The sequence below is a fragment of the Coenobita brevimanus genome, chromosome 87 (assembly GCF_032717465.1).
Source record: "Coenobita brevimanus isolate Jiangsu-jjx chromosome 87, ASM3271746v2, whole genome shotgun sequence".
NCBI lineage: Eukaryota > Metazoa > Arthropoda > Malacostraca > Decapoda > Coenobitidae > Coenobita > Coenobita brevimanus.
Window position 1 is genome coordinate 699,807 of NC_137040.1, and position 18,855 is coordinate 718,661.

The 18,855-nt window shown below is 41.1% G+C and overlaps 1 protein-coding gene across 1 annotated transcript; it reads left to right on the plus strand.

The window, feature by feature from the left end:
* The first annotated feature begins 6,973 nt into the window (after positions 1 to 6,973).
* Positions 6,974 to 16,543, plus strand: LOC145410940 (uncharacterized). The gene is made up of 7 exons (XM_080280994.1): positions 6,974 to 7,030; positions 12,431 to 12,521; positions 13,022 to 13,148; positions 13,815 to 13,936; positions 14,504 to 14,881; positions 15,309 to 15,525; positions 15,760 to 16,543. Coding segments are annotated over exons 1-7 (1,698 nt in total). The 5' UTR covers positions 6,974 to 7,028; the 3' UTR covers positions 16,521 to 16,543.
* Positions 16,544 to 18,855: the final 2,312 nt, after the last annotated feature.

The following is an 18,855-nucleotide window of genomic DNA, read 5'->3' on the forward strand; positions in this document are numbered from 1 at the left end:
CTCCTGAACGACAGCTGGGGAATGATGCAATAGTGAGACACTGGCATCTACCTGGCCATCAGCAGTGCTCAGACTTGAATCTACAAGGGTGTGAAATCTACCACCACTGCCTTCCCCATTTACTGGGAAAAATGTACCTTCATGTGACTGGGGAAAGTTTTCAAAGTTCTTGATAGATGTACTGGTGCAATCATTTCTGGGTCCCTTGGAAGCAAAAGCTGGATTCCTTGATTTGCAATGCCAAAGAATGCTACTACTACTCTGACACAAACTATTTATTTCTGCATGACTGTATGTCAAAGATGCCAAAGATATCATCTCCGTATGGCTATTGGTTGAGACTTGCTGAGTACAGGTGGTGACACACACAACCTGATTCACAAAATCTCGAGGCTGTTTAATAGCACTTTCTTGTTGTTCTGAGCATAAAATTGTCAAGATAGTTTTGGAATGGGATGCACATGGTTTCTGTCTTTTCTTTAATATATTACATGTGTATCTTGTGTTATGCTTTGCTTCCAAGTCAACAGAGGAGCCTTTGACTGTTGCACTGTAAGGACGAGATCTGAAAGCTGAATGATCGTATTTCTTCTGGCCACTCACATGATATCTGTCTGATGTCTCACTGGATTCATATTTCCCATAGCACTGATGCAATACGACATTACTACATCCTTTGTCATACTGGCTTCCTCCAGGTTGTCTTCCTTCCTCTTTATCAACAGTTAAATCAATGATAAAAGATTCTCCTTCAGTCACACTCAAGGGCTTATCAATTTTCTTCCTATCTTGGTAAAATGCAGTCTGGGATAAATTCTGTTCCCTCAGCCGAGTGGTTATCTTGGAAGAGCTTCTGTTAGCCTTGCTCCTTGATACTCTTAGAATGGATGAATTCTTGATATTTTGGGACACCACAGAGTCATCCTGCATGGATGTGAGGAACCTGCTAGCACTCATGAACTCAGGCATGGAGTATTGCTGCTGGGTGGATCTTCCTCTCACAGCAGTCAATAACGTGGGATCCTCTTCCATCAGCTGGTCTGGCATGCAATGCTGCTGATCTTGAACTTTCCCGGAGGTAGTTTTGCTTTCCTGATGCCTTCTCTGCATCTTTCATTTCCCTGAAACTGAAAGGGTTGTGCAAAAACATATTTCTGTTGTATACTTCTGAGAGGTATGATAAAGCACATCTAGAATGAAAATAAAATAAAAATATGCATGGATGGTCTCGCCTGTGAGGTGAAGTCTGAATTCCAGGGACTTCAATGGTGAGTGAATGAGTGTCATCCACTTCACTGGGCAGTCTTGAAGAATGCTCCACTCTTGTCATACTTTCCTTGCTTTCTGGACTCTGCCTCCCCCCATACTTAGGCAGGGAAGAGAAGTCATGATGATGATGATCAAATTTGTCAAGTTCATTATGTGTGCCCACAGTGCATGATTATGCTTTTCACTCCCCCCCCCCAACATTCTTTTACACACAAACAATCCTGGATGAAGTATATATATGTACTGTATGGCTGGTGTGTAATTAGTAATCCTGTAGTACTGTATCTAAATTGGAAGGTGCAACAGTACAAACTAACATAAGATATATCATTAACATGTCATCCAATCCCTTGTAGCTAACTATTACTCATATAGTATACCTGTCAAATACAACTTACTCAGCCCCTTGAATCTAGCCGACTTCCAAAAAAGTGTCTTCTTGTTGCTAACAGACATTTATATTCAACTTACAACAGTACTCTCATAATGAGGGTTTCTTAAGGTTATAAATAACCAGAGGCATAGCTAGGCATTTGGGGGCTCAGGGGCTTTGTTCCTTGAGAGGCCCTCCAATATCTGGTAAGGTTTGATGCAAAATTTACAGAACTCTCTTTTGTTATTATTATTGCCTTTATGTCCATAACGTGAATAGCCATGCAATTATTAAAACATCTTAAACAACACAATACCATACCTAAAATAAAGAAGGAAAGCATGAGAATTTATCCGTGTAAATAAACAAGCTGTAACAAGCAAGTAAAAAATAAATTTCTTCAAGTCCCCTAAAACCTTGGTAAACATGAAGAGCATTCCAGAAACTTCCCCAAATTTTCACTAGCATCCTTTAGGCTAAATTTTCCCAACCATATATTTATTTATAATATAAATGTCTTAAAATAATTACTCAGTCAAGTACGGCTGGTATATATGGAAGATTCATTGTAAAATCCCCAGAGAGAGAAAAAAAAAAACAGCAAATAATCTATAAATCTATGAATACTGTACCCAGTCGGATACCATGTTTCTTTGATTTTTGTGTGTGTAAATAGTAGGTGGTGGCGACCATCATCCACTCACTTGATGTAGTGCTGCCTACTCCTTCCTTAGCCTTTATCATTCTTTTTCTATGCCTGGCCTCCTCTCTTCCTATTCCTCCCATCTTTCCTGTCACTTCTTATTGCTTTTCTTTCCTTTACAGGTGGCTTTACACTGAATGACAAGCCAAATGCTTTCCTGTAAGCCAGGAAACCATTTACAACACTGGGTGGTAACCATATAACCAATCCATACGTGCTCCCTACGTGTCAACAAGTGGGTTGGTGGAGGGTTAGTGCCCCTCCTCGTACAACAACTAACTCAAAGTCAAATGGCCACCCCTTACGGGATTATGGCGTCTGGCAGTAGATAGATAGATAGATGGACATTTTTTTACTTAACTTGCACTATATATTTGTGTTATTTAAAAACTGAAAGGTTCATATGAGGCACATAGAATGGATGCCTGAAGACAATATTCAACACCTCTGATGGCCATTACTTCTACCAGCAGAACCATATCTTCTGGCAGCAGCATAAATGAAATACTGCATCAAAATGTACTAACTTCAGCAAAAAGGTGTGTACAAAAAATCTGAAGTCATGCCAATGGCCTGAAGTACTGTACCTGATGAACTGAGTTTGTATCGATGGTCACATGTAAGGCTGTTTAACCACCTGACTGCCACAAAGCCATTTCATAACTGATGATATTGTTCTGGCTCCAGGTTCATCTGAATATGAACCCAATGGACGGCAGGCTATAAGCTGCCTTTCTGCAGTCCACTATCCACCTTTCTGGGGATAGGACTGGGACAACTGGGCAGAGGAACCACATGATTTTATTTGTGCCACTGTGCGAAGGCATCCCCGTCTTGAACTCATTTCACAGGTATATCCCTAATAAAGAGGTGTTTGTGAAAACTAAAAGTTGAGGGTCTGCTCGGAGAGACAGACAAGGGTTGCTCGACCACTACAAGAGCTGATACCTGTATACAGTAAACTCTCAATAATCCATCGTCGTAATATCTGGCCCAATGCAATATCCTGTGCTGCTGGTTCAGCTCTATTAAAGCAGTATCTGGTGAGATTATACAAGATCCGGCACCGAAACGGGATGTAACCAGCAGTTCTATGCAATATCCGGTTGGTGGAGGATTAGTGCCCCTCCCTGTAAAACAATTAACTCTAAGCCATTGGCCACCCCGTCTGGGATACATGGCGTCTGGCAATGAATGAAATGAATGTATATCAACCAGCTCATAAGTGGTAGCCTACCAACGCTGTATTACTGTACAGTAAGGCACCAGGTTTTCCATCTAATAGGAACCATGAAAAGTGCCGCCAAACTTGATTCTACCAAAGTTGGGACACTAACCTTATGGGAAATAAGCAAGAATCCAAAACTTGTGCTGCCAGAGGGCACAAAAGTGCTTAATTTAGTTGCAAATGTGCTATCACGGGAATATCTGATGGCTGCCACCAAAGCGCAATTTCGTCAATCTGGATACCATGAAACCTTACTGTTTTGTATCATTATTTTACTGCACTTTATGCTAAGTTTTCATCTTTACTCATGGGAAAGCTTTTTGGATAGAGGGTAGAGACAGATAGCAACACAAAATCTGGCTTGATGCTGAATGTTGAGCTGATCGGGGGTCCTATGCACTAGCCAGCATTTCATGTTATTTGGCGTAGGACATGGCCCAGTTACCATAGATAACTGTGAGTTTACTGTAATGTATAAATATTCCTAAGGCCGTTTGTATCACTTGAAACTTTAACAATTGCAAATAAATATTTTCTTGAATGACTACATATGCATACATCAGGCACGGATTGGGGAAGGGGAGCATGGGGAGATTATGTCCCCCTACTTTCAGCAAATTCATAACTTATAATAAAAGCATTGTTATTTACCAAAATATACAGTAAAACCTCGATAAAATGGACTTCAATAGACCGGAATTCACTTTTATCGGACTCGAGGAGCTACCGGACTAAATTCCTATACAGTACATCGGAAAATGTCCGATAGAGCCAGAAGCAGTCCAGACTGCCTCACCACTTCAGCTATGTTCACCACAATAAGGTATATAAAACACATGTTTATCAGTGTACAGTACAGTATTATTATACTGTATATATATTATACCATTTGATTAATGTGGAGCCACATGGAGAGACAGGCTGACGAATGAGGATATAAAGGAGCGTTGTGGTGTTGATGTGGATGTGATAGGAAGCGTTATGAGGAACACACTGAGGTGGTTTGGCCATGTGGAGAGGATGGAGGGTCAAAGACTGACGAAGAGAGTGTATGTGAGTGAAGTGGAGGGGGAAAGAGGGAGGGGGAGGCCGAGGATGAGATGGAGAGATGGGGTGGAGAGGTATATGAGAGAGGGGGGTGTGAGTTGGGAGCAGGGGAGTGAAATGGCGGGGGACAGGGCGACTTGGAGGCGATTTGTTTGTGGCCACCCCAAACGGGATTGAGGCGTCTGGCAATAGATAGATAGATAGATAGATTAATGTACAGTACTGCAATGGTAGTGAAAACAGTTTAAAAATCATCAGTGCAAGCCGGACTAATGTCTGATATACCGGAAAAAGTCCGGATTAGCAGAGGAAAGTCCAGATGTTGCTTTTATCGGAATTTCACATTTTTCGGTGGCCTAATTGGGCCCCAATTAGTCCATTATAGTGAGGTCTTACTGTACTACTGTATGACTATGATTAAAACTGGTAAAATAAAAGTGAATTTTGGTATTCTGATTGCTTAAATGCATTAAGTTGCACTTCTGCTAGAAATCACTTCCCCACGTTTTGACGGCGCTAGATCTGGCCCTGTATGTAGGCCATAATTACTTTTATTAGAGAGAGATAGACTGCTTGGGTTACCTCTAATTAAATATATTTAAAAAAAGCTACTGTGGCAGTCTTAATAACAAACCTATGAAGATGTACTTAGATCATACTCATGTACGGTATCTATCTCTTGCCAGACGCCTTAATCCCGTAAGGGATGGCCCACTGAGTTCTATAGTATGGAAAGGCTATCTCCGCAGTGAGCGTGTAACTTTAGCCGCCACACTAGAACACCTGCACTTGTCGTCTCCACCATGGTAATGCAATTGGAACATTGTTCTTAGTCTGCTGTTTCTGTTTTGCTGTTGCTTACATAAGCTGAGCAGTGGGCCATGACACTATGTTTTCCAAATTCATCAGATGATTTAAAAAGACGCAGGCTTTGGGTGTAGTGCATAAACATCATCAGCGATGCCCTCTGTCCCTGGCAGCGGGCACACAAGCTACGCGGTGCTACCCTTGAGAAAGCCTCTCCATATTATAGGGGTCAGTGGGATGGCCACAAACAAATCTCCTCCATGTGCCAGGTTAATGATGTAAGTCCTGTCCAGGTGAGTAAATCCCCTCGTAACTGATGCACTATAGGCTAATGCTCATCTTCCTTAAGCAACATGGAGCCTTATCTGACAATTTCCTTGGAAGAATCTTCATCAAACTCCTATCCCCAAAGCTAAACAAAAACAATCGCCTCGCTTAGCAGAGAAAATGGAAAATACTTCCGTTGAAGGGATTAAAATTGTCCTCTATTTATCGTGTAAACAATGAACCATCCCCTAACACTTCATCCTTACTGTTAGTGCTCTATACACCTTACAATATCCCTGCCAGCACTTAAGTATTTCATGCTCGCCTGGAATATCAAAAAGTAACTGAACAGTAGTATAACTGCGAAATTTCTTTATGAGCCAACTCCTCCCTCAATCACTTGGAGTCACTTGTTACAATACTTCACACATATCTATGCAGTCATTCATCCTTGCTGGCAACTTTGCTTCTCGCTTACCTGAGCTTTTGCCAACACGTAACCTAACAATCGCAGCAACCGCAATAATTTTCGATCATGAGACAGTTGATCCCTCAACCTCCCCGATGTCGCGCAACCCCCTGGAATATGCATTCAAGTCACTTGTAATAGTTTACATTTTCTTACTTTTGTATAATATTTACACTAATTGTTGATTTTTGTATATTTACGTGGATACATATTACCTACCATGCGTGATTATTATAAGAATACGAAGTCCAGTAATTCAGATGATCGCTAAAATACAGAATACATTATTCAATATTACACTTTAAATAATAAGCCATTATTTACAAGAAACAAAATCAGAAACAAATGTCAAAGCCTAGGACACAACGATACGTCGTGTATTCAAATTATTGTCCCAAATAAAGCTCTGTCAAATGGAAAAGAACTGACACCCTCCCCCCTCCTGTTTTACCGGAACCCTATTCTAATCGTGAAAATGGTAAATATTAATAAAACAGACAAACGTATACGAACATATGAATAAAGCGAGTATCATTATGAACTTGAAGAGAGAAAAAGCCCTCCACCTGCCCCCCCTGCCGGCCGCCCCGCGCACAGCTGCCAGATTTCCTGCAGACGAAGCTTTCATGTCGAGAGCCAATGGAAAATGGTGTTGTCGAGTGGTGGGTTGTTATTGGCTTGGCTGAGATGGTCCTGCGCAGAACACACCAATGGCGAGTTTGCACACCCCGGCATTTGTTTACATATTGGTGGCTGGACCAAGGACTGCGGTAACCTTGTGAATTTATTGTTGATTTAAACTCTTTCTGGCGGGTCAGAGCGCCTTGAGGATCATTAACCATACCCAGGGACTCAGTAAGCCATTATGTGAGTATGATACAAGTCCCCAAAAGGCCGCCAAGGCAGGATTTATGCTGTGATTAGACGTACACAGAAGACCACTCCCGTTGGTGCCAGCGTCATGGCGCACATGAGTTTAATGCAACATATAATTTGTGCATGGTGCTTGCGTTAATATCATATAAAACTGTGTTCATTTTGCTCGTCAATTCATATTGGAACAGGAATGAGTCTCATCTGTGCTGGCATACCAAACATACTTGAGATTGACACGATTGAATTCGAGCCTCTTGTTCAGTAAAGCTATACAAACATTGTGCTATCAAACCTCATAGTGTTGTTACGGCCATATTGTAATTTTCAAATGGGATATTATAATGAGAGAGAAGTAAATAAAGCCAGATACATTTAAACAATGTGTGATCTTGGTTTCTCATATCACTGTGAGAAAATAGAGGAATATTGCTACTAGATTTTGTATAGAGTTGTATTAAAAATGGTTTTGATTTCAGTATTAATGCTTTTCATACAGTGATATAATTTCACGTATAGATGTCATATTTATTTGAATTATATCTTTTATTAAGAGGAGCCTGTGGAGTCACGTGGAGAGACAGGCTGACGAATGAGGATATAAAGGAGCGTTGTGGTGTGGATGTGGATGTGATAGGAAGCGTTATGAGGAACACACTGAGGTGGTTTGGCCATGTGGAGAGGATGGAGGGTGAGAGACTGACGAAGAGAGTGTATGTGAGTGAGGTGGAGGGGGGAAGAGGGAGGGGGAGGCCGAGGATGAGATGGAGGGATGGGGTGGAGAGGTATATGAGAGAGGGGGGTGTGAGTTGGGAGCAGGGCAGTGAAATGGCGGGGGACAGGGCGACTTGGAGGCGATTTGTTTGTGGCCACCCCAAACGGGATTGAGGCGTCTGGCAATAGATAGATAGATAGATCTTTTATGGGCAGTTTATCATTTAAACAAATTTAGTTGTGCTTTGAAGATGGAGAAGTTTGAGGTTAACGTCATTATGTGCATATAAAATATGCAATATATAAATAAATAATTAACATGTATTTGAGAATGGTTCATAGATACAGCTGAAAAAAGTACTGGAATCCAAGTAAATGGTGCATTGATATTGATTTCAGTTTTTGTGTACCGTACTTAACTAAATTTCATATTGAGTGTGATTGTTTGATTTTTGTTTTCAGTGCTGAGTATGCATCACCATCATATTTACCATGCAAATATTAAAGCTAATTACATTTGAAATATACTAATATTAAAGCTAATTACATTTGAAATATACTACCCAGAAAAATCTCATTAAAGTTATCGTGAGCCATTTGAGACTTACTTTCCCATTGATCTGTCAGTTTGTTGTTGTGTGGTCTTCTGTATTATTTATAAGTCATGGTCATGATGCATAATTTTTTAGTGAAGTACTGGTATATATATACTGTAGTTAGTCTATGTATACTGTAATAGGAAAATAAAGCTCTTCATTATACGTGAGGAATTGGAAAATGTGAGTACGTTTAAGTACTTGGGTAGTGTGATGAGTAAGGATGGAGGTTTGGAGGGTGAAGTGCATGAAAGGGTACATCAGGGAAGAAAGGTTGCTGGTTCTTTGAAAGCAGTGATAAGAAACAGGGAAGTGAGCATGGAAGTGAAAAAGTTACTACATGACAGTATTGTGATACCAACTCTAACGTACGGAAGTGAAGCTTGGACGTTGTTGGAAGGACACAAGTCAAGAGTGAGAGCAGTGGAAATGAGTTATTTAAGAGGAGCCTTTGGAGTCACATGGAGAGACAGGCTGACGAATGAGGATATAAAGGAGCGTTGTGGTGTGGATGTGGATGTGATAGGAAGCGTTATGAGGATCACACTGAGGTGGTTTGGCCATGTGGAGAGGATGGAGGGTGAAAGACTGACGAAGAGAGTGTATGTGAGTGAGGTGGAGGGGGGAAGAGGGAGGGGAAGGCCGAGGATGAGATGGAGGGATGGGGTGGAGAGGTATATGAGAGAGGGGGGTGAGAGTTGGGAGCAGGGCAGTGAAATGGCGGGGGACAGGGCGACTTGGAGGCGATTTGTTTGTGGCCACCCCAAACGGGATTGAGGCGTCTGGCAATAGATAGATTATACGTCATGCCCTAGTTTTATGATGAGGATGTGTTAGAAAAAAGCATTTGCATGATAATTTATCATACTGTATACCAAGCCCTTGTTTTTCGACATCATTATTCGACAGTTTATTGTTTTGACATTTTATAAATCTGTACCCTTTTTTGTTGTTCAGTATGGTTATCCCCGCCATTTCGACAATTCATATCGCGCATCGCCAGACAGACTGGCCGAGCTGCCTCGGTCTCCTGCACTCTGCCCTGCTGATCGGTTGCCTCATCATTGGCCTGCATTTGTTTGTGATCACATGGAATACCACAGCACCACTGTAGGCATGCAAAACCCCTACTACTACCCTTGTCAAGCGAAGTCATGTGCTCACCAACCTGAGTGAGTGTTTCGCCATCGCATGGTCGGGTGACGATTGTGTCAGTGATTAACAAACGCTCATAACACATGATACTGTTCTGGTGCCAGTTTACGTAAGGCACATCGTAGTGTGCACTAGGTTATGTAGGTTATAATCACTGGGGGGTCTTGGAGGCAAAGCTCCCAAGTTAGGATTCAGTGCATCCACTGCTATTTATGGTTTTAAATTGTACACATTTGAGTTTGTTTTGGTGTGGTGACGTCATGTCCAGTCGGCAGGATGGGCAGTAAACATGCTATTTCAGGTGGTCAGATGGTTTTCCGTAATATTGCTAAGTAGGTGTACTTTGTTCTCCAGTATTTTTTTTATGTAAATGTCAATCATCTGTGATGTTTGTAGTACTGTACTAAAATAATTTTCCTTGAGAATGTAGGTCAGTAGGGAAACAGCTCAAATTCCTGTGTCTTTTTCGGTATTTTTTTCCATCTTTATTGAATAAAGGTATTTCTTGGATGACAAAGGTGATCAGAAACCTAACCTCTCCTATCTCTTAACAGTCTCATGTGAAAAGTAGGTTCGTTATTTGATCAATTCATTATTCAACCACTTTTTGTGGGACGTATCCCTGTTGAATAGTGGAGGAGAGGTTTATAATGTGTCATTTATGACATCTCATCAATGGGGATACATTTGGGGGCAAATGCCGACCACCAAAGAAAGAAAACATCTCCAATGCCTGAATGAGTTTTTATTTCACATCACTTTCTGCTTACCACCAAAAGTAACTAAAATAAGCTTGCAAGTCACTAAAGTGGTAGTTATTTCACGTCATTGCGCTTCACTTGCTGCTTGAACTCCGCCACCACATTATTGTTCCATCACTGACAGAAACACCCAACAGTGATGAGTGCAAATGACATCTTTGAACCAACAAATGACTAGACTTGTGTGAGGGTGATCATATAAGCATAAGTACACCAACCAGTAAGGTTTCGTATGGGATAGTGATCAGTCGTTTAGCTAAGTGAAAATTATATTGTACAGGATATTGAACCTCCTAACTTTTTTGCCATAATATAAGTGATTCATCACATACTGGCTCATTGTATAACAAAGGTATGGTGAATTTCAACAAGTAAAATTACCATGTGTGAATTGAACTTGGCAGCATGTTTTCATGTCATTGTTGCCAGATATCTAATTAATCCCACTGAATGAGATTACAGTATTTTATTAGCTCATTCTTGCTATCTCTGGACAACTATCAGTTAGGACAGACAACCTTAATTAACTCCTTGACTATGAGAAATGTTTTCTAAGTTGAATAAAATGTCTGGAGAGTGGAATGAATTAAAAACTTTGTTGGATTAGAGAGTGGAATAAATTAAGGACTATGTTGGATTAAAGAAGTTATGCCTTGTTAATCTTTTCGTCTTAGCGCGTATTTTATTTTACTTTTAGATGACTTCCTTCTGTTTTAGAAAGATTTCTTGTAGTGAGGGGTCAGTTACTTTTAGATGACTTGTTTTTGTTTTAGAAAGATTTCTTGTAGTGAGCGGTCAGTGACATGTATATCTAACACTTTCCGTTACAACGTCTACCATGAGCAGAATAAAATTGTCTGAAGGCAGCAAAAATAAATTATTCATAATGTTTTACTTAGGCTGCATGTAATCCTTTATGTCCAGATTGATATCGTCATTTTCAGCATCTTCAGATAAAGCTGTGTTTTGATGGACTGTAAAGCTGTTTCACAGTCATATTTTTACATCCTGGTTGCTCCAGAATCATAGTGAAGGGGATAATGTAATGCTGTCTCACTGATCAGTTTAATACAGTACCTTATATACTTTCACAAACAGTAAGGCATAAGAGAAAAGACATTATTCAAAGGAAAAATATTCAGACATTATCTTTCCTTCACTTAGCCTTGATATAGACCAGCAGCTTGAAGTGTTTATTATTTGTAGTTTGTGATGTCTTTTCATGATTTTTCTGTGTTGCTAGCATTTAATTATACGGTACTGTACTCATCAAAGTGCAGCGTAAAGTATTAAAAATGAATTAAAATTTTCATTTACACGTAGCCTAATGCTTTCATTCCAATGACTTATTTTATTGCTGCTACCAAACAATGTTGTCTTTACAGTAGAAGGACTTATGGAGATATTTCTAAACCTAGCATTATACATTATAGAAAGTTATTACTACGGCAGGCACAGTACACTTGTCTGCAGTAGACGACGTTAAAGCCCCTGTTTTACTGTGTTTCTTCTTAAGTGGATAAAGTGTGCAGTAGACGACATTAAACCCCCTGTTTTACTGTGTTTCTTCTTAAGTGGATAAAGTTGTCTGGAGTAAGCATGAATCATTTTGTTTCATTTTTGAAGGCTCCAACAGGCTTGCATGTGTTGGCCTTGGTCACCTAATGGCCGCTCTCCATGCTGCACAATCTCTGGGAGCCTCCCTATTTAGTCCCAAATCCCTGAGGCCACGCTCAGTGACCTTGTCCCAGGTCTTTTTCGGCCTGCCTCTTGCTACCCTACCCCTAACATTAACATATCTCACTTTCTGCACCCAATTATCATCCCCCATCCTCTCCACATGCCCAAACCATCTCAGTACCCTTCCACGGCACACCAATACGCTCCAGTCCCATCCTACCTCATCTCTTTCTTCGTAAAACTATCCCCCCCCCCCCCCAGGTCTCACACTCAGGGACACGCTACACATCCACTTAATCATAGATAAAATGTCTACAAGGCTGAAAAGCTTGCTGCTGCTGCAGCAAACCCAGACTTATCTAGACAAATGCAGTGGACCAAAATACAAGCTGTAACAGACAAAATGTTGAATAAATCCTGGATCCTTTCTGTACATTATGGTAGGTTCCTCCTTTCTGCAGTATTAACATTTGTATTTATTTTGACAGGACGAACGGGGGAGATGAAGAAATGATAGCCCTTCGGTGGAACAACCACCTTACCACCTTATCACAGTTACTTTACTCATTAAGGGAAGAGGTCAGTGTTGCTTAACATTGCCTTCATTTTTAAGGATATATGGTTTTGATTTTGCAATATCTCTTCCCAAAATGTTTATTCTGCACTTTACATCTACTACCTGTAATTGAGCAGTTTGGTCACTTTTGTTAGTATTCAGGCTTCCTTCCTAATGGTTGTGTGATGTTTAACGAGACATAGTTATGAGGAAAGAATAAGTCTCCTTGGTTAGTGTTCAAATCAACTCATCATTTAGTCTAAACTTGTCCATCATTCAAGCAGAAGGGGGTTAGGGATCTTCAACAGGTTAAAACAAATGCAAAAATTTCAAATTCATTATTGTCCGTAATGGGTAAAGAAAGAAATTTGGGATCCCCACCTGTTACCTCGTGGAATCTGGGTGATGTAATTGCCTCCATGTCACTCTGTTCTCCACCATCAGACTGCCCTCCCATTTACTCACACCACTCATTCATATTCCTCTCCACAGTCACTAATTCAGTTACTGTTTTTCCTCGCAGGAATCTCTGATTGATGCCACACTAGCCTGCGATGGCAAGTTGTTTCCAGCACACAAATTTGTACTCTCCATGTGTAGTGAGTACTTCAAGGAGATGTTCACAACAAACCCCTGCAAGCATCCTATTGGTAAGTTATTAATACAGTATATCCCTGTTTGTGCTTATTTGTATGTTCATTGAGAGTGGATTAGCATAATTGCTTTGTCATACCTTTCCATGTGATGTTGACAACAAGAATGGCTACTTCACAAATTGTCATAGAAAAGAAAATGCACATTTCATTGTTCAGTTGAAAAGAACTCTTCTGGCTGAACTGACTTTTTGTAACCTGACTAGAGCTTCATCTAACCAGATTTGGTTGAAGTGGAGAACAAGTTAGTGTTGAAGTTGAAAACTTTACTGAATACCTTCTTAGTACAGTCTGTGATAGTCACAGTGTAGTCTTTGCCGTGAAATAGTTCCTATTATGTACCTCTCTTGATATACATTCAGTCATTATTAAGGACAGTCTGTGATAGTCACAGTGTAGTCTTTGCTGTGAAATAGTTCCTATAATGTACTTCTCTTGATATAGGCTACATTCAGTCCTTATTAAGTGCTGGTGATGTGGCCCAAAATATAAGCTTGTTCCCCACAGCTGGTACTGTATGTTGGGAGAAACTATTAGAGCAGACAATAGGCAGTTTTCCCTAAAACAGCTGTGGAATAAATGTGGTTGCAAAAAAAAGTATGTGGGAAATGTAGCATATAATGAGGATTTTACCGTATTCCCTTATGATGAACTTGGTTTCAGTGTACATGAAGGATGTTCGCAGCGAGGACATGGAGGCTTTGCTGGACTTTATGTACCGTGGGGTTGTTCACTTGCCTCAGGAGTCCCTCACTGGCCTCCTTAAAACAGCAGAGGGCTTGCAGGTTAGCAACAACACACGCACTCTTCTTTAAAATTCCGCAACTCTCTTGCCCACTCATCTCAACAACTCACACTATTCTCATCATTTTTGCACAAAACACACACACACACACACAGTATCTACCCACTCAGACCTTTACACCAAGCCATTACACACACACACACAGTTCTTATCATTGCACAACTTTTCACCAGAACCAGCTGTACCTTCTTTACTACAAGGAAATCACCTAAATGGGAACAAAAATGATAAAATGATAACAACATTGCTATAGTAAAGGAGTTATAGTTGATTTGTCTTCACCTGACTTAACTAAGCCACTTCAAAACTAGAATACAATACTGAGTGTAGGGGCATGAAATTCAGTGAGACACAGCTGTGTGATAGGAATGAGTCTCCCTGGTTATTGATTCATTCATTCATCCTTTGTTATACCACTAGTAAAATCAGCTATCATGTCTGACAAGATCTGGCCATCAGCTGAGCTGAAAGGTGCTCGAGATCTTCTGTCAGGTTAGAGTAAATTCACTTTAGTAATACATTGTAATTCATTTGTGTGTGTGGCCAGATTCGCGGACTAGGACTGTTTGCACGTGAAGCAGCCCATTCACAAGACGGGACAACAGCTCCTGCCTCAGACCGATCAGTAGTGTCAGGTGCCCTGGAGCCGTCAGTATTGATGAGTCCTGACCGCAATGCTGCTGCCGCTGGTGGTGGTGGTGGTGGTGGAGGTGGTGGCGGCAATGCGGCCACCAACAAACGAACATATGACATGGACCAGGGTGACACGTCCCTGGTCAACTTCTCAGATGGAGAACTGGACGACACGCCACTGCACACCACCAACTCCTCCTCCACACCCAAGAAGAGCAAGTCATCATCAGCTGATGATGGTTCAGAAAATCCTGCTCCTATACCAGACCTACCACGAGTTTCAGAGGATATGGTGAGCACATTGGTTTCCTATAGTCTGTCTGCCTTAACTTGGGTGAGATTTTTTTTGTCTTATTTCCATTATATTATTGGCAGAATAAGACAATACTACAGCTCTGCATCCTTTTGATAGCTCTTCTTTGTGGCTGGGAATGTGGTTGAGTGTTACTGTCATCCCACAGCTTAGCATTCAAGGTTGTGAGATAACAAAAATGTAAAAGACGTGCTTGTACTAACTGGGTTACTAGAAGTGTACCACTTCATTATGAAAGAGCTTTCCTAAGCTAAATAAGTTATCAGGAGGTAACAAGAAAACTATAGAATAATGCCATTCTAATGAAGATGTTAAAAATGTAAAATCTTTTTGCAGCTGGACTTAGGAAAACTATAGAATAATGCCATTGTAATGGTGGTAAAAACATAAAACCTTCTCCTTACAGCTGGACCTGGGAGGTGGTGTGACGATCCCAGCCAGTGACTACTTCAAGTTTCGCCGCACCAACGCCAACCGCTACATCAACGACCTTCTGCGCTACTTCTTCCCAGTGGAGGTGCTGGCGTCGTCGTCACTCACTGGTGGGGAGTGTTTCGCTAACAAGGACAAAGGACCGTCAAACAAAAACCAGCTGGACCCCTGTATCATCAGAGTTATCACACGTATGTAGCTTGAGGAGAATGCTTGATTCCTCAACAGCTTTTATTTATTCAATGTGGGATAGGGTATCATGTTACTCAGTGCTTGTAAATCCATGTCCAAGTCTCCTTACACTTGATGTCTGCTCCACCTCCAACGTGTAAGATCCTTTGTGTTGTGCTCTTTGCAGTCTCCATTATTGTATTACCAAATCTTAATTACTCAAGCTACTGCATAATCTGTACTCATATTTGCAGATGATGCCATCCGGAATTTCCCTGCCATTGATGAGAAACAGGTGCGAAATGCCATCCGCCGTAAGCTCAACACTGAATCCCGTATCTATCGCAGCCAAGAGAAGTTTGGTGGAACACATGCCAAGCGCAATGGAGCCCAGCGGCGGAGGAGTAGATTCGCAGAATCTCCCAGAGCCCTCGTGTCCATTGAAAAGTGCAATGATCGAGAGAAAGACAAGGGCCCTACAATGGTAACTCCCAATGTGACTTTGGAGAAGGCCCCTTCTAAGGATTCTCGCAGAACATCATACACATCACCAGGACAAGCCCATCCACCTGGTGACAAAGATTCCAACAAAAGGGATGGGGAGAGCACGTCATCCTACTTTAGCAGACAGGACAAAACTCCAAGGATAAGTGACCAGCCACAAGCATCTAACTCTGCCACCCCAACACCTGTGGCCACACCCAGCCTGCCCTCATCATCGTCCTCTCCGGCCACGGTGGCGGACAAGACCTTCAAGTTGTGTCACGAAAACCTGGTGAAGGCAGAGCTCCCCAGTGCGACACAATACCTGCCGCAAGAGTACTCCTACCCGACGGTCATGCCGCCACACGTCAGTCAAGCCTACCTCCCGCATCACATGGCAGCCGCTGATCCCACGTACCTACGGCGACTGGAGATGAGTCAGGGAGCACCTCACCCCGCTGCACTTTCTTACACGTACCCCCACGCCACTCTCCCCACCTCCGAGTCAATGGAACCCAGCCTGCATATGTAGTGGAGCCACACTAGCACACCTGTTTTCACTCCACCTTTACCCCCACCCCAGCGTCCATCCCGGGAACCTGTTTGATGTGGGGATAGAGGTATGATGCCATTTGACTTCCTGCCCACCAAGGGGGGTTTGGCCCTCACGCCATCTGTGGAAACATTAAGTTATATGATTCAGGCTCCCACAAGATGGTTTTGTTCAGCTGAGGGGGAGTTCTAGTAGTCAGAGAATTAAAAACTCAGTTTACCTTTCGACTGCCAATATCCCCTCTGATGAATAAGATGGTCTGGGTTTAGCCTGAATCAAGCACCCAGGTGTGTCCATGGCAGCAAAAACTTTTAACTCTGTGAATATGATTAAATTTTCAGTTTTATTCTTGCTACCTCCTGACAGTTATATTGTGATTAGGATGGATCTGTCATACTGCAGGAGTTCATGGAGGAATCTAACCCCATCAGTTCAAAGCACTTCTCCAAAATTTGGGTAACATTGTTGGGAGGTACCAAGAGTAACATGAAAAATGCCATCAAATTTCAGAGGTAAAGGATAATTTCAGTGGGTGTTGAGTCAGACCACCCACCAGGGAGGGAGGCAGGCAGGACCAGCAGCTGGTGTCAGGCACTTGGGTCTGTATTCTTATCAGCATAGGAGGGTGTCTGGCACCTCTTCTTATAATTTTATTTGTGCGTGTCATGTTAACCTGTTCAGTATAGTGACATTTTGTTTAATTATTGTTACCTCCAGATTTTACTAAGCTTTTGAGAAATCCCTTGTAGTGAAGGGGTAAGTAAAGGTTGTATCTAACCGCTCCAGTTCAAAGTTTCTCCAAAGCCAAGTAAAATCTGAAGAGAGTACAAATGAAATGAAAGACACATCATCGTACTGAAGTGGGCAAAGTGCTCTGTCAGTATGAAAAAGATATTGATGGCATAGAGAGTACCAAGATATTATGTTCAAGATAAATTGCTAAGAAAGAGGTGCTAGAATAACTCCTAACCTCACCAGAATACAGGCCTTGATTGGAACTGGTGCAGCTTGCAGATCTGATTTTATTTTTTTTATTTTTTTTCTAGACATTATGTATAGAATTGGCAACAGAGTTGAAATTTAATTTTATGATATATACTGTTTATAAGTAAGCTTTACCTCTTTTAAGTTTTTAGTAACATGATTGAGTTCTTTTTTTCTGTCTTTTCTATAAATGGAAATTAAAGTATAATTGTATTTTATACTGGATTGAATGTAGTGGGTTATATGCTGTCCAATAACTTTCTTCATATGACTTAGGCATACCTGCATTATTATTTATGTCAGAACTTACTGTTCTTGAATTTTTTCCTGCATCTTTCTTTGTCCGTTGGTTTATAGTAGAATTTTCCGTACCTCATTTATTATTATTTTTTATGAACGCATTGCCTTTGTCTTATAGTTTTATTTTGTTTATGCACTCAGTGTCCAGTTATCACCATCTATAGCATTCTCATTGTCGGTCATTCCCCAGTTCATCGTCACTCATTTCCTGTTCATTATGTATTCTTTTATTCCCAGCTCATTTGCACTCGCTTCTTTTTTGTTACTCATTTCCCCGACTCATATTCATGTTCATTTCTTCCTGAACTCATTATCATGCTCACATCTTCATTACTCTTGTTTCCTGAACTCATTAATCATGCTCATTTCTCTTCATCATCATCAGCATCGGGTGTTTCGCTCGGGATGCAAGAGTTACTTATTACTTTTTTGTGAGAATAACTCAAGTGGTGTGTCATTTTAGCACATCCAAGGTTAGGAGTTACAATTAAACACAGTACAAGATTTGAAAGTTTTCCGTGCGGCACTGGTTGCTTCTGATCATAAATGTTAAGTTAGACTATTAATACTGTATACCGTATATTTTTGTTTACTCCTCACCTTTGCACCAAAAGTTTTATATATATAGGACATGAATTCTGGAATTCTTAACTGATAGATTGTACATAGGGAAGTTCACACTTGCACCTCATTTTCTCAATTCTAATCATAGTCTTCTGTGTTAAAGGCTTTCAAAGTCTTAAACATCAGTGTAGGAATATTTTAGTTTTGTTTCTGTAAAAATGGGTGAAGCAGTCTGCCTCAGAGGGTGCTGAATCTTTCTGTACTGATATATTGACTGTACCTGGCCTGTGAATGGTGTGTTTAGGGTACATATTCTTGTCGGCATTGGAGGCTGTCTGGCACCTATTCCCTAACAAAATATTCTGCATACTACACATTTGTAGATGATCAGTTATGACAGGTGGAAATATTGGGTGGTTGGAGGGAGCCACAGATTAGAGCTTGAATTCTTTATTTTCTCTAAAAA